This window comes from Myxine glutinosa, chromosome 1 (genome assembly GCF_964187855.1).
Source record: "Myxine glutinosa chromosome 1, kmMyxGlut1.1, whole genome shotgun sequence".
In the NCBI taxonomy this organism is placed as follows: Eukaryota; Metazoa; Chordata; class Myxini; order Myxiniformes; family Myxinidae; genus Myxine; species Myxine glutinosa.
In genome coordinates this window covers 369,706,079-369,723,511 of record NC_136261.1, presented here as the reverse complement: position 1 = coordinate 369,723,511, position 17,433 = coordinate 369,706,079, and the positions used below count along the sequence as shown (strand labels likewise).

Genomic DNA, 17,433 nt, shown 5'->3' with positions numbered 1-17,433 from the left:
TGTGTAGTTAATGTGTGGGAAGTGCGGTTAATGAAAGTGTGGGTTAACGAAAGTGCGGGTTAATGAAAGTGTGGGTTGACGAAAGTGCGGTTAATGAAAGTACGATTGCGGAAAGTGCGTTTTAACGAAAGTGCAGTTAACGAAAGTGCAGTTAACAAAAGTGCGGTTAACGAAAGTGCAGTTAATGAAAGTGCAGTTAATGAAAGTGCAGATAACAAGATACTCACATTACTACAAGTCTTGCTAACTATATTATAATTTTTAATTGATAACGAGTATCAATCCGGCAAAAAATGACGGGTTCGAACAGTTTTTGACGGTACAGCCACATGATCATGCCAAAGTCTGAAGCCTGGGTCTAGTGTCGGGTGTGCTTATATCTTCTTTATTTGTTAGACATCCTACAGACGTAAATGAACACTCGTTTTACTCTAGCTTTATTCTAGTTTATACTGGCAATGAACATGTACAGTACATAAACACATAGACACCGATTTTTCATGTCTGTTTTTCAAATATTGAATCATTTATGAAACAGTAATTCCTCTTCCTAAAGTATTTTATATGAACATTTATTGTAAATACTTTTACTTTTACGACACCTTCGACGTAACTTCATCTTCATTGGAAACTTAAAAATAGTTGTTTGCCTAAAATATGAAATTTATTAATATGTCAAAAATTGATAGATTTTTATGACCGCCCGGCTCACAAAGCCTCTCCAAACAGTGGGTCCACAACCACACCTGTGGATCTACATCAGTAGATCGGTAACCACAGGTGTGTCCTGTCAGAGTTCCAACGATGTAACCTCACGATTCAAATCTATACCTTGTTAGAGGGTTTAATAATAATATTAACAATAATAATAATAATAATAAATGTTTATTCGATTCCACAGATGACAAAAACATGTCGAATTCCATATGGATCACATCAATAAAAAAGAAGAAAATAAGACAGAAATAAACGGATCATTCTTTTTTAAAATCATAAATTGTTAAAAAATAATAATGAGGTAACAGCGTTAAACTATGAAATAACAATAAAATAAAATAAATATACATACACACACACTACTAACATTGAATGACTTCAGCTAGCACAATTCTGATAACATTGAATCCACTTTTCATTTAAAATATGAACTAAGTAAGGTAACCTCACCAAGAGACTCTCCCATTTTGTATTATATGCACTAGTGAGGTACCCGTGCTACGCACCTGTTCCTAAAGTGCAGTGCTACGCACGGGTGGGGGGCCAAAAGCCAACAGACAATGCAGAAATGGCGAATGCAAAAGCATGAAACCAATAAATTCCACATTACTGCAGCATCTTCAGTCGCACGTCAGACATGGACAGCAAGTTCGTGAAGGACTTCCATGAAAAACGTACCCGTTCGCAAACAAACAGGTACGTGTGTTCCATTCCCAGTGAATGGCGAATCTGCATATGGCGATCCGCGAATTCACATTTAGAAAGTGGAAACCGTCATGGCATTCCGTCATTCACTTGTACTCGATATCTCTTTTTTCATTCCAAACAGCATAATTCCAATCACAAATTAAATAACATTAATATAAAAAATAAACTTTTAACAACATTCGTAACATCAACAAATATTTCAATCCTGATGTGAAGTTCTGTAGGTTGGGTGAATACAATTACGAATTCAAAATCGTAATTGTATTCACTCAATTCCAATCATCAATTGATACTTTAACAAAACGATTAACACGATTAATGTTTAACGATTTAACATTACGATTAAATGACGGTTGTATTGGGATATTATCAAACCCGCACATTGCCGTCATCTGTCCACTTCCGGATTTGCTGCAGGTTCGTAATTCTTATCAAAATCTAAAGAGTATTTGTAGAATTTCAATAAAAGCCACATCACTGTTCATATCGGTAAATATTATTCCATCGTGTTTGGAAAAACTGGAAAATTTGGAAAAAAATACAGCCTATTTTACTCCAGGGGGTCCCAGGAATACCCAACCAAAATATCGTTGCGATCGGTTGAGCCAATTTTTGCGGTGCCTTCGAATGGACGGACAGACAGACGGACATTTGGTGAATTATCGTAAGATGTCACAGGCCTTTGAAAATGCATTTCGTTCAATAAACGGTAACTTTCATCAAATTTTCTTCCCGTTTTTTTTTTCAACCCATTCTAAAACCATGTTAGCGACTGTGAAAAATGAAATGAGATGTCGAATTAGAGTTGAAATAAAACTGTGAGAGAGAGCCAAGACACCACTGGCCTAACAAAAGAGGCCTCAAAACTATGCGAGTAAAAAAAAAAAAAGGTGGATATTTGTTTTTGGAGCCCTCCCAGACCGGGTGCAGCCACTCCCCTGGACAGACGTATCACAGACAGACAGACAGAATCACCGACGAAGAATATAATATAGATATACAAAATAGATATGTATATATATATATATATATATATATGTCAAAAGATTTGCAGCTCTGGATTTGTATATCAGGATCATATATATATATGTGTGTGTGTGTGTGTGTGTGTGTGTGTGTGTGTGTGTGTGTGTGTGTGTGTGTGTGTGTGTGTGTGTGTCAGCTGAACTCGTCTCCCTGGGGACAAACCGTTCTCAGAGGATTTGTGTTCCTCAACAAGGTAATGATGTAGTTAAGGCACAAATCCTGGTGATATAAACACTTTGATTACAATCGTCTTGTACCATGTTTTTATATTCAGAGAATTGATAAAGCATTGTCCTACATTTTGCAGAAATAAGAGTGATTTTTAAATATAACTGACGTGTGTACAAAATGCGTGTGCACAGGAGGACAACAATGAATACCACAATTGTGGAGCGGTCGCTGCATACGGTCATTTTGTGGAAGTTCTCTCTGGATGAAGGAAGGATCATTTTGTTGTGGATTTTTACTTCCTTTGCGTTCCTTTCACTCCTCCTCAACGCAGGTATTATAACATGTTGTGCATCCCGCAGGTTCCACAAACCCATGCTGCTCTACATCAGCATTTCATCACTAGCCGATGCGTGCTGGGGAATCGTTGGGATATCCTGCGTTCTTAGCAACACGATAGCACATCGCATAGAGATCACGTTCGTCGAATGTCTGTGGCAAATGTTTTGTTTGGAGTTCGCGCTTGTTCATCAGTTCCTCAGCACCTGGATCATGTACGTCGACCGACATTGCGCGGTGTTTTGGCCGTACACATATGTCGCTCTGATGGCAAATAGGCGAGGTGCCCTGAAGCTCGTCTTATTGATGGAGATCCTTGCGGTCTTCCTCAGCATCAGTTACCCTGTGGTCACGTTGTACATGGAGTTTTGTAACGACTCAGTGATCGTGCCAGACAGCATATGCCTGTTCACAACTGTTGCTCGCTCCTCTTGTGAGAACTCCTCCATCGCATCCGCATCCATTGTCGTTCTTTTCTCTTTTGTGTTCGGATTAACTGGATTCACCGCATTGTACTCCACTTGTTGCATCATCTGGAAATGCCGCAATTCACGCAAGGAGTCGAATGTCAAAGCTCTGCACACTTGCCTTACACAGCTCATGGTGACATCAGTGCAATTTGTAACTTGTATTGTCATCATGGTGATGAAAAATATACTAAAACGACCGGACGACGGATTGTTCCTGGATCCTTTTGCCATCGTCACCCCAGGTACTATAAATCCACTGATATTTGGATTTCGGACTCAGGAAATCCGTGTGGTGGTCATGAACACATTTCATCCACTGTGGATTAAATTCTCCACCATGATCAAACATCCATTGTCCTGCAATTATTTCCTTAAGCAATGAGTACTTCTATACAATGTCAAAGTCCGTTGACCAGCTGAAAATGTACATTTTACAGTCACGGGAAAAAGTAAGTACACCCCATGTAAAGTTTTGACTTTTTCAACATATTTCAACATACAGCTATTTGATCTTCATTTCAACAATATTGATAGATAAAGGTGATATAATATAACAAATATCATGAAACATTTACATTTTGTAGTCCATTGTATAATTTAAATAAACATGAATGCAAATTTCGCATGTGGAAAAAATAAGTACACACTTGGCTCTAATAGGTGGTATTGCCCCCTTTGGCAGAAACAACCTCAAGTAGGCGTTTCTTATAACTGTCTACCAGTCTCTGACATCGACTGGGAGAAATTTTTGCCCACTCCTGCATGCAGAATTCTTTCAGCTGAGCGATGTTTGAGGGGTTTCTTGCATGCACAGCTCGTTTGAAATCCCCCCACAACATCTCGATGGGATTTAGATCCGGGCTTTGACTAGGCCATTCCAGAACCCGCCATTTCTTTCTTTTCAGCCATTCCTTGGTGGATTTACTGGTATGTTTAGAGTCATTGTTATGTTGCAAGTTCCGCCTTTGGTTGAGCTTTAACTTTCCAACAGATGGCCTCACATTATCCTCAAGCATCCTCTGGTACAATGAAGAATTCATAGTGGATTCTATGATAGTGAGCTGCCCAGGCCCTGATGCAGCAAAGCTGCCCCAAACCATAATATTTCCACCTCCATGGTTTGCAGTTGGTATCAGGTTCTTGTGGTCAAATGCTGTCTTTGGTTTTCGCCAAACATGTCTTCTGGTACTGTGGCCAAAGAGCTCCACCTTTGACTCATCTGTCCAGAGCACATTGTTCCAGAAGTGTTGGTCTTTGCCTAGGTGTTCATTGGCAAACTTTAGTCTTGCCCTGATGCTCTTTCTGGACAGCAAAGGTTTCCTCCTGGCACACCTCCCATGTAGATCAAATTTGTGCAGCCTCTTTCTAATGGTAGACTCGTGCACTTTGACATCAACAGTGGCAAGAGCTACCTGTCGGTCACGTGATGACATTCTGGGGTTCTTAGAGGCTTCTTTCAGCATCTTGCGATCTGCTCTCGGGCTAGACTTGCTGGGGCGGCCTGGCCTGAACAAGTTGGCAGTTGTTTGGAATCTTCTCCACTTGTAGATGATCTTCCGGACAGTCGAATGATTGATTTCAAATTGTTTGGAGATCTTTTTAAATCCATTCCCAGACTCGGAGGCATCTTTCTGAAGGCCTCAGAGAGCTCTTTTGATCTAGGCATGGTGACGCCGCACACTTCAACAACAAAGAGCAAACCAAACTAAATGTCTGAGGTTTAAATAAGACAGATTCCTTCAAGATCCTCTCTAACGATGTTCTCATCATTTGCACCTGACCTGGTGCACCTGATTCAAATTTTAGGTATTTGAAGTAGTGATAAATGTAGGGGTGTACTTACTTTTTCCACATGCGAAATTTGCATTTATGTTTATTTCAATTTTACAATGGACTACAAAATGTAAATGTTTCATGATATTTGTTATATTATATCACCTTTATCTATCAATATTGTTGAAATGAAGATCAAATAGCTGTATGTTGAAATATGTTGAAAAAGTCAAAACTTTACATGGGGTGCACTTACTTTTTCACGTGACTGTAGGTTTGACTTGATTTTAGAGGAGACCTATCAAAGTTAAAAGGTTGAAACCAAAATGATGCTGCAATGGCTTCACTGATGATTCAGGCCAGGGAAGAATGTTTGTGATGTTCGGTGTCTTTACATAAATGTCACAAAGTGTGCATAAATATAATGTATATTACGTAATATTTTTGGATATTTCTTGTGAACGAAATGGTGCCCGATTCCAAAACTACATCTCCTTGATCTTCAGTGCTCATTGACCCAAGCACACACACCAAAACTTTTGTTTGTTGCTCATAGCCAACGTCATTCAAATGATCGATGAGCGACATACTCACAATGGTCCAAAAGAGATCAAAGTTATATTTTTCAATTAATCAGTAAAGCCGTGGTCCCAACCCGCCGTACTTGCAAGTGCGTGCTGTCTACTTGCAAAAACGTGGGCAAATATTGGGGATCCGTACGTGGTGAGTACCACCTCAGTACGGATTTGTGAGCACGCAGACACGCCGTAGCACTTTTAGTGCATGAGGAACTTTCGCTGCGTTCGGGATGCGGTCGGGCTACGGATTCACCCCAGTACGGGTGACGCGCGTGCCTTCTACAGCCAATGAGCGCACAACGCACTGACTCCGTGAGTCTTTTAAAATTTTCCCACGGTCACTTGCTCTACAGACGGCGCACTTCCACGCACTTACAACATGCGAGTGAGTAAGGACACCGTACGTGAGCAGCACGTGTAAGTACGGCCTCCGTACGATAACGTGGCAATCGCACGGAGATCGTACGTTGTAAGGAAGTTGTAAGCACGTACAACTCACTTACCACGTGTGCAACGTACGATGCACGCAACCGCTCACGGCCAGGCGTGGCGTGCGGGCCACATACTTACACCTTGCGCAACCGTGCGAGTGACGTGCGTTGACGTACTCTCTCCCTACTCTTGCCACTCCCTCCCCACGTTTTCGGAAAAACGTGGCGGCCGTGGCCTCCCCAAAAAACGTCCAGACTAAAAACACGTACGGTGGGTTGTGACCGGGCCTTAAATGTGTTTCATATGCAAGAAAATCAATTTTCTTGTCTCGCACCCTGCTTGAATATGTAGCAACACACCAATGCTGATCCTGTGATAAAACCAGAACTCTTAAACACTTGCACCAAATTTTATATGGGTGACTTCGATATTCTATGTTGTTTGATGCGTCGTTAAGACTGATTCAATAAGAAACAGATTTTTTTTTTTAATATCGGTCTTTGTCATGAAGCCAACCCCCGCTCTAGCGGGGAAAATGGCCTTTAAAAAACGATCATTCATATCGGTCTTTGGCATGGTTGCTGATAGCTCGATGCTAACTGGAAATATAAGGCAGAGTAAAAATGCAACACATGCGTCATGTTCGACATGCGACAAGACACATGTTCATGTTAAAGTTAAACTTTACTGCTTATGGAAATATTCTAAGGGTTCAGGGAATTTCTAGCTGCCAACATATACAACAACAACACAACAGGCATTTTAAAGGCCATTTTCCCTGCGAGAGCGGGGGTTAGCCTTGCGGTCCCCATGACAATCTTCTCCATTTTGCCCTATTTTCTGCATCTCTCCTTGTTAACCACCTTGCCCGTATTTCTTCTTCCACCATCTTTAGCCAAGTCTTTCTCGGTCTTCCCTGTCTTCTACTTCCTTCTACATTCATTTCCATCACTCTTCTCAACCAGTCACTTTCATCCTTCCTCAACACATGACCAAACCATCTCAACCTGTTCCTCTTCACAGCATCAATCACAGGCTCTATTCCCATCATCTTTCGCAATAACATATACACACACTATATATATATACTAGCAGAAGTACCCGGCATTGCCGGACGGGGGAAGGGAGGGGGAAGGGGAGGGGAGGGGAACGGGGGTGAGGGGAGGGGGGAAGGAGAGGGGGAGAGGGTAGGGGGGAGGGGGGAGGGGGAAGGGGAAGGGGGAAGGGGGAAGGGGGAGGGGGAGGAATAGGGGGGAAGGGAGGGGGAGGGGTGAGGAGGGGGTGAAGGGGTGGGGAGGGGGAGGGGGTAGGGGGTAATGTGAAAGGGGAAGGGAGGGGGAAGGGGAGGGGGGAAGGGTAGGGGGTGGGGGAGGGGAGGGAGAGGAGGGAAGGGGAGGGGAGGGGGAAAGGGAAGGGGAGGGGAGGGGGAAGGGGAGGGGGAAGGGTAGGGGAGGGGAAGGGGAGGACGGAGGGGGGAGGGGGAGGGAATTGGAGGGAGAGGGAAGGGGAGGGGAGAAAGGGGAGGGCCAGTCAACAATGACGTTGCAGTTCTCATGGGAGGAGAGCAGCACAACAATCGTGACATCGTCCTGCATCTTCGCAACAACAGCACGAAGCGGATTTTGGAGACTCACCGATCCTGTGACGCCCTCCAGTACCGGCGTTGCCGGGCGGGGGAAGGGAGACCCGTACATTCCCAACCCGTACATTCGCCCTCTCGACTCAACTAGGACAAAAGCCTCGCACAAATTACACCGTGAAGGCCCAATGGCCATGTCTATGCCATAAATCAAGGACGTGAGCGAGTCTGGCGCACTGAATTGAAAATATATAGAACGCTCATTCTCCGTGAAAAGTGTAGCCGCCATGTCACCATCTTGGTTAACACGACTCGACCAACTCGCTTCGCGGATCTCGTTTGTTTTGAACGTGTCCCAGATTTTAAAAGCCAGACAACTGTTAAAATGCCATTTTGTGCGGCAATAAACTGCTCCAATCGGTTACGGAAGGGTTGTGGAAAGACGTTTCACAGATGTTTCAAAGACGTTTAATTCATATCGCACAAAATCGACACAAAACACGATCGCACAAAAGGTGAAAAAACGCAATCGCTTTTCGCTCTGAATTACGTGCAAACGTGTGATGGAAATCACCATCGCCCAGCATCGAGTGCCAACCAAGATGGCGCCCGGTAGCTGCATCTCCTCCTATGTGGTGTGAATGGCAATGGTCATTCTATATATTTTCCGTTCAGTGGTCTGGCAGGGAGGATGGAACATCACGTGATTGCTCTGAGCGAATCAGCGAGCTGCTCTGGCACATGCTGAGATTCTGTGTATAATGTTCCTCGCTGAAATGCGCTGAGGTAAATATTAATAAAAAATATGGATCTCGTCAAATATTTTTAGGTCGGCCATGTCCTTCCCAGGCTCAATGGCCATGTCTATGCCAAATATCAAGCACGTGAGCCTCTCCGTTTTGGAGTCTGTCGGTAACATACACACACAAACACACAAACTGTGTTTTATTTATATAGATTGTCGTGTGAATCCCTCCCAGTTAACACCAGGAGAGTCACGGATGGCCAATAGCGAGATTTTAACTCCGAAGGCGATGATCAAATGCGAATTTCTATCATATATGTGCGGGAGGAAGAAAGAAGAAGAGGAAGAAGCTGAAGCTTACCTGTCGCGATCGCCGGCAGTCCCAACCTGCAAAAAGTAAATCAAACCGAGGTGAATTTAAAATGTACAAAAATAACAGGTTTATTTAAATGGAATGCCAGGGCAAAGAAAACGTGATGGTGAAACTGAAGTCCTTTGGGATCCTTCACACCAGACTTATAACATGGACAAATGGGGAATAAAAGAACTGGAAAATAATGGTGTGCAATTTAATTGTGGCACTCAACTCAAATCGGTGCTTTGTCAGCAATCGTCCAGGCCCCAGCGAGCAGTCTTGACGCTGCTCCAGTGTTGGCGGGAAACCGCCCGTCGTTTGGCGCTGTGGAAGTATAGATCTTTACTTGTAATGGTTGAGATTGGTGAGTGAACAGGTGGTTCAGAGAATGTCAGGAATTTGGACCTCGGAAACACGAAGATAAGCAAAACCTGGAAATCTCTTGTTCACCTTGTCACGGCCCCGGGCTAGAGCACATTCCCAGGCTTTCACTATTGTGAAGCAAATGTAGGATTGGATGAACTCCCAGCAGGAGGGGATGGTTGTCAACGCCGGGGGGGGGGGGGGGCGAGCTGGTGCCGGTGAGGCGAGCATGGATGACCGAGTAACGTTTGCAGAGAAGGGATTAAAATTAGCGCAGGGAGGATTAACACGGCTGTGCCCATAAAAACGTGAACATTTCTTGGACTTGTCAGACTTGTCACCAGAAGCTTTGCCCAACGGAACGAATGAGTGTCCATGTGAAACAGCGCTTCGCAGAGGACCGGCCAAAGAAGATGAACCATCAACCTGAATTACCAATTCGCATTAGTTATTGCAGTTACTTATTGAATTGAAACAAGTGATTATTAATTATAATAAAGCTTTACTTTGTAAAAGCTGTTTTGTTCATTGGAGTCTTCTACGAAACATTCTACAACAATTTGGTGGCTACCGTACGTGGATCAAGTGGACATCGACAAGGTCATTCTGAAAGGTAAGCGTGGTTTCTTGTAGATTGGTCCATTATGATATACGAACCTGTGTTTCGTTATTTTGTATATACATGGAGGAGGTGGTGTTTGGGCTTCTCCACAATGCACGATTGGTGCACGATTGGTGCACGAAAGCCCTGAGAAGGAAAAATACAGATGAGACCCTTTTGCTCGGTGCTGTGTAAGCTAAACAAAGATCCATTTGAGTTGGTCTGGGTGCTGTGTAAAAATAAACCACAAAGAACCATTTTTTGAGCTGGTCTCCGGTGCTGTGGAACTTACTTACACAAAGAACCATTTTTCTGTATGATTAAGATATAATTTTTTGGTCGACCTTGTATGTAAAATATATGTAACAATTTTAACGTTGTATCGTCCTGAAGATGTCTGCTCGTTCTTTTTGTTGAATCGTAATTCCGTTGAAATCTCATTACGATGCGGAATTGAATACGCTCGGTAATGATCGAGATCCGTTTTATCGATTTAGGCATGGTGAATGGGCGAACAAAAAATCACGGATGCTACATCCACAACGATTTTAAGCCATTATCCGAGTTTCACGATTTCTGTAAATACGTATTTTCCTGCGCTGTGTAATAAATACGCCAGTTCGTCTGAAACGCGCCACTGATGTGCGCGAAGCGCGGGCTGTGAGACGCGCGTCGGCGTGTTTGCCTGCATCCGCCTGTGTAATTAAGACTGCGTGTTTGAGAGAAAAAATTTTTTCGTGCGTCGTCGCACGAATACGCTGGTTATTAATAGCCTTACCATGTACTAGCAGCAAATCGAACCATGAGTGCACCATGAGGCGATTTGTTGGCGAGTCATGTAATGTTCGTACACTCGTACACCCGCTTGCACATGACGTACACTCATCTACACTCGTTTTGCACTTGCTCAAAGCCGGCGACTGGCTTGGCGGGCGAGAGGCAGCAGCAAAGGGAGTTTTTATATATATATATATATATATATTTTTTCTCCTTCAACTTATGGTATCGTGACAAAACGGCTTATATCTTTGGAACAGCTAGTTGGATTTAGACAAATTAAACGAAATTGTGTAGAACAAAACCGTGGGTCCAAGGTAAGGGGGGGAAAAAAAAGGTGGAGGAGAGGGAAAAAAAATTCCCGCCAATTTTTTCCCGCCATTTTGTATAACACCTAAAACTCGTTCGATCGACATATAAATTAATGACAGACAACGCCATCTGATGCTCGTTCAGAATTATTATGAAAGAGGGCGATTGGATGAAAATTGCATACCAACGCCCCCAGGGAAAAATCGAACATTTTTACAAAAAAAAAACTGTCACAGGAACACCTCCCTCATTGTCCCTCATTTCCATTTCGGCTACCTGTGCTGCTACCTGTCTCTTGCTCCTGCTCCCCTCCCTCCCTCCCCTCGCTGTTCCCCCCTTCCCCCCTCACTCCTCTGTGTCCCCCCCCCCTACCACCCCCCTCCCCTCCCTCTAGTTCACATTGGCTGACGCTTTGCAGGAAGCAAAGCGTTTTGCAGGAAGCTTCCAGGAAGCAAAGCCAATGCTGTTGTTTTTTTTTTGTGTTTTTTTCCTGTGCTTCCTGTGCTCACATTGCTGTGCTTTACTCCTGTGCTTTATTTATTTTCTTCCCTTGTGCCATTTCTCCTTCCTCCTTCTCCCTCCTCCATCCATCCTGCGTTATTCCTCCATCTATCCCTCCACTCCTCTCTCCTACCTGTGTAACCTACCTGTGTTACCTGTATCCCCCCCTCCCTCCCTCCCTTGCTCCCTCCATAACCCCCCCTCCCTCTCTCCCCTTTTTTATCTCCTTCTCCTTCTCTCTCTTTTTCCTTCCTTCTCTCCTTCTCTCTTTCCTTTTCTCCTTCTCTCTCTTTTTTCCTTCTCTCCTTCTCTCTCTCCTTCTCTTTTTTTCCTTCCTTCTCTCCTTCTCCTTCTCCTTCTCTCTTTTTTTCCTTCCTACTCTCCTTCTCTCCTTCTCCTTCTCTCTTTTTTTCCTTCCTTCTCTCCTTCTCCTTCTCCTTCTCTCTCTTTTTCCTTCCTTCTCTCCTTTTCTCCTTCTCTCTCCTTTTTCTTCCTGTCTTTCCCTATCTCGTTCTTCATTTTGCACTTGAACTCACTTGAGTTTAGGCTCATATAACATGACTAGCTGAGGTACCCGGCTTCGCCCGGGTTGAATAATAGTTGTTGGTTGAATTCAGTTTGCTGATATGTAAATCCCATTCAAATTTCAAGTGAATCGGATGAAAATTGAGGAGTTATTTAATTATTAGCGATTAATGAAGTCAACCCTGGTGTTGGGCTAGCGGCTAAGGTGTCAGCTTAGGATCCTAGGATCCTGGGTTCGAATCCCGGTCGATCGCTGAATTAACGCCAGGGGGGTTGACTCAGCCTGTCATCCTTCCGAGGTCGGCTAATTGAGGACCAGTTCACTGGTAATTCCCTGTTTGTCGTTAAAGGCGGCAAAAAGGGTTGGCGTCAGGAAGGGCATCCGGCCGTAAAACATTGCTTCAAAAAGGGGACCGAAAAACAACAACCACGGTTCCCGAAAAAAGGCCAACCCCCGCTTGCGGGGAAAAATGGCCTCTAAAGGTGGTTTTATAATGAAGTACTTATTTAATTCATCAAATTTCCTTTCTCTTCTGTCCATTAACTCGGGCACCTTTTGAATTAGGAAGCTGATATTTGGACATGACAGTGACCAAGTGATGTGGCTATCAAGGATATTTTTGATTTATTGATTAATCAATTAATTATTTAATTTTTTATAAATGACTTATTTAATTAAATTCCTAAAAGATACATCTTCGGATGAAGCACTTGTGGTTTACTTATGCTATTAGCCAATTGATTAAGAAAATATTTTGTGATAATCTTATATTGATTTTAATTATACAATTAATCAACCAATTAGCGTACACCTCTCCCTCCCAATGCAGCCTCTATGAGACGCCCCGGCAATGCCGCGCTGTAGGATATTTAATTACTTGGCATGGGGGCGGTGTACTTTGAATGTATCTGTACTTGTTAGGGGACCATAGGTACCCTTTCGAAATTGTTCAGATTATTAATATTATTAAAATTATTAATATTCTGATTCCATAAAATTTGTTGGCAACCTACAGGTCACACCTTTCATCGTAGGAATTTGAAACTTTGACCATGTATGGGACACCATATGACTTGATGCATATCCTAAGTATGACGTCATAGGTCACGTTTTGTGGCGGCCATGTTGGATTTAGTGAAAATCTTTTTAAAAATCTATCTCCTCTTTCATTTTTGACCTATTGAGTTGAAACTTGGCACACATATACTACACCCCAAGGCGAAGAACGCTCTTTTCTCTGAATTTTCATTTTTGATTAATTAGTCTACGGCACACCAATTAAAAAAGTGCTGACTCTGCATTTCTTTTATTTAATTAATATTGTGATGCCATGAACTTGGTGTCGACCTGCAGGCCAAACCGTTGGTCAGATGAGCTTGATACCTTGACCAATTATAGTAGGTCACTTGATTGGATGCATATACTAATTATGACGTCATAGGTCACGTGACATGGCGGCCATATTGTATTTTTTGAAAACCTTTAAAATGCATCCCTGCGTTCATTTTTCGATCGATTGAGTTGAAACTTTGAACAATCGGATCTGGGCTGTCGTTGTCAACGACTCTGGCGCGCACCCGTCCAATCAGGATGGAGCGGTATGGTCCCGGGATCATCACTGCCCGCAGTTTTAATTTGTTTTATTTTTACTTTTCACTTTCCGTTCATTGTTCTCTTGGTCATACAATTTTTTTTGAAGACATGTATGTCATGATAAATGCAAACTGTTTATACAGGAAATGTTTGTTGTTCTTGTTGGTTGATTATGAGAGAGGATTATAAAATCATGATTATTATGATGACATCATAGGGCTTAAATGCAGAATGATTGCACGAACTTGGAAAAGAGCTTTTAAGCCCTATAGGATAAATTGTGTATTACAAGCAATTGAGTTTCAACTCAATTGAAAGCATAACACACATAACACACACACAAAGCATAACACACAGCATAACACATCCAAAAATTTTATTTATTTATTTATTAAATGATGCTAAAATTTTTGAAACTCAATTGCTTAATATAAAAAATATATATATATATATTTTAAATGAAGCAATTGAGTCTCAAAATTTTTAGCATGATTTAATAAATAAATAAATAAAACTTTTTGGCAAATTATGAATTGACCATCGTTTGTTCGTAGAACATTTCAGGAGTTTTACAAAATTTTGATTGCCAAGAGGTTTTGGGTACTATTGAAAATGAGACATTTTTCCCAATGAAGTTTCATATCTGCCATCAATTTTGGCTGTCTCACGAATGAAGGATGAGTTGCCTTTAGTGGTTGCAAAGTCGAATTTGTTGTGACCAGGCAAAATTGAGAAAAATATATGTCAGATATGACCCTAGTACAGAACAGTGATTCGTCAATTAGCATGAGGTAGGGATCAGAGGTGACGACCGATGATCTTCGATCTCAGTCAATGGACGGATCTATCCTGACATCATTGGGGAGGGGGCTTGTGCAGGGAGTCATCTAGAGTGATTAATTTGATTTATTGATGAATAGTGATAGATTAATTGAAATTGAATGATTGAATTGATTTAATTGAATAAATTGAATTGAATAAATTGATTGATTGATTGATGAGGATGCGGTCTCAAGAAAGAAGCTTTGATATCTTTGTGAGATATTATCAATGTGAAGACAACCTTGGAAAATTGAGCAAGGTGGTGAGTATATGCATGGATATATATGTGCGGTTACCATTGTGTGATTCCCCCTTCGACAATGGGATACCTGTGGAGTCACCCATTTTATACTGACCCATTTGGCTCATCTGCAATACCGATCTGTGAAATTGGGTTGTGCAAAAGCCACAGGTGAGAGAGGTTCTCTGGAAATCACCGTTTGAACAGGTGGAGAGATCCTTCCTAGAAGTACGAGCGAAGCCTTAGAGGACCAAGCTACAACACATCCAACGCTACTTTGATAAAAGGTGGAACAAACCCCAGTAGATTTTATTTACAGTACATATAGTACAGGTGTGTACAGGTGCATTCCAAAGTGCAAGTCCAAATAGTTATCTGATAGAGTGAGTAAAGAGTGTTATTCACATACAGGCAAAATGGGAAATGGAGCCTGCAAGAATACACAAGGACAACCAGAGATTCCACAAAAAGGTACTTGTACATATTATATGTACGACCGTTATGGTGCCGAAGCTATAAGGGAGGTCGAGAATTGGCATTTCTGGACAAAGGGACATGCTAAGGAGTTTCCAAGAGATGGTACATTTGAGCGAAGTCGATTGGAAAGATTAGGACAAAAATTGAAAGCCAGGAAGAGACAGAATCTAACGGTAGACTGGCTTGCATTCCATCTTTGGGATGGTGAATCCAGACAATGGGAACAGCAAGAACGAATAACAGACCTAGAACTTAAAATAAAAAGGATACAGGATACATGGGAGGAGATAAATGCACAACTGCCCTCGAAAATAGGAATAAAAGTGACAGTTGTCCCATCTGATTCCCATTTGTCTCCCCAAAAAGAACAGTAGAGAATTTTCTTATGATCCAAGGGGAAATCAGAAATCTACTGACAGAAACCGATGTTTCAATTGTGGAGAGATGGGACATTGGAGAAGAAGATGCCCATATGTCAACAGGAACATGGAACAGGAACATGGAACAGGAACAGGAACAACAGGTTCATGGGGCAAACCAAGATCAAGGGTACCAGTGCTTACCGGTACCTCAGACAACGATTAGGCCTTCATTGCTGCAAATCCCAAATGATGATTGGCCTCAACAGATTAGATTACTGGACAAACATGAATAACTGTCGATGATTCTTGTGTCTGAAAAGTTTTCGGAGCAAGAACGATTCATTTTTTCTTTTTGCTTGTTAACAAATTAATAATTAATTGATCAAATGCCAAAATTGGTTCTTCTATTTTGGGCATAACAATTTTTAAATTTACAAAGTTTGGAACAATTGCTTGCAAAATTTTTTGGAAACCAAGTGACAAGAGTCACATGATGATCAGGTGGAAATTTTGGACTATTGCTTCGCATGGTCAGTGGTCAACTGATATGTAAATGGATGTGTAGTCAAATTTGGATAAATTATTGTGGGAACTGAAAGGTTAATTTCAATGTGACATCATAGGGGTTCTAAGAATAAACTTTTTGGTCTATTTGTGTATGAGCATTTCTAAAATTGAAGGACAAATTTTATGAAATTGAAATAAAATTGACACCCATCTTGATCTGTAAATAATGGTTCCAACGCAAACAAATACGCATAATGCATGTGTGTGTGTGTGTTTTTGTGTGTCAATGTTTGTGTTTGTTGTTGTTGTTTTGTGTGTCAATCTAAGATTGTTGACACCGACAGTGTGCCTTGTCTGAAAATAGATAGTTCCATGTGGATGGGATCGCATGTCGAGATAATTCGTAAAATAAAATAGAAATATAATTTGATTATGAACATTATCTCTTTTGTCAAGGGAGATGGAATATAAAGATTTGATTTGCTGAGTTATGAGCAGCCATTCATTAATAGTAAAAATTGGGAGTAATCTTGGGATTCCATTTTGATAGAATTTATATGAGAATCAAAGCTATTTATGGATATGAGCTTCATAAAAATGTGGGAGTACAAAATTAGCCAAATTTGGGAGAGGTCTTACACTGACTTCCCAGAGTACTCTGCTCACGGATTTTTAATATATATATATATATATATATATATATATATATATATATATATATAAACTTGAATTTTATCAGCATATAAATTGCGCTGTATGTATGGATGTGTATTAGGCATAGATGATATGGGAAAATAGTAAAGAAAATTTTGCTGGTTTGAACTATTGTGAGTTTTAAAACGAAATGCATTGTGAATCTTAAACCAAGGGGCAGACATGAACGCGCTGTTACGTTATTTATACTCAGAACGCGATGTCACATGTACCTGCAACATATTTGTTAATCTCGCACACCTAACATGGCATACTGGTGTCAGTAGTACTCACTGGGTGCATAGAAATGGATGAGCAACAGTTAAGGGGGTGTAAAAAAACAAGTACTTGGATATTTTCTACAAAAGTAGGGGTTTTCAATAAGTGGTAGCTGTACACATGGGATACATCAAATTAAGTTTTGGAGTTCAAACAAAGTCACTGGCTAACAAAAGGAGAATGGATAGTAAATAAATTATTCGATGCTGGGTAAATTAAGTAAGATATTACAAAGACTTATAAGAGCTATTGTTCTTCCTTATAGCAGTGGGAAAGGAAAAATATGATCCAACATAATGAATCTATAAATGAATGTGATAGGGATAATATCCTCAATTTGTGTTAATTATTTGATTGTGGGTAAAGGAATTAATTTATCATAGTGGATTGTTAACAGCAGCCTGAAAATGTCCTGAGAGTGTGCATCCATGTAATCAGAAATGCGAGATTTGTTTTTACAAACAACATTTTGGTAGAGGTCTTATGTGG

General features: G+C 41.4%; 1 protein-coding gene across 1 annotated transcript in view; it reads right to left on the bottom strand.

Annotated features, from left to right (window-relative positions):
* Window positions 1-866: 866 nt before the first annotated feature.
* The window catches only part of LOC137413423 (putative E3 ubiquitin-protein ligase MID2), a 93,178-nt gene continuing 76,611 nt past the window's right edge, over window positions 867-17,433 (bottom strand). The window contains exon 8 of the mRNA XM_078770123.1: window positions 867-3,491. Coding sequence (XP_078626249.1) covers window positions 3,451-3,491 — 41 coding nt within the window. The 3' untranslated portion in view covers window positions 867-3,450. The remainder of the gene's footprint in view (window positions 3,492-17,433) is intronic.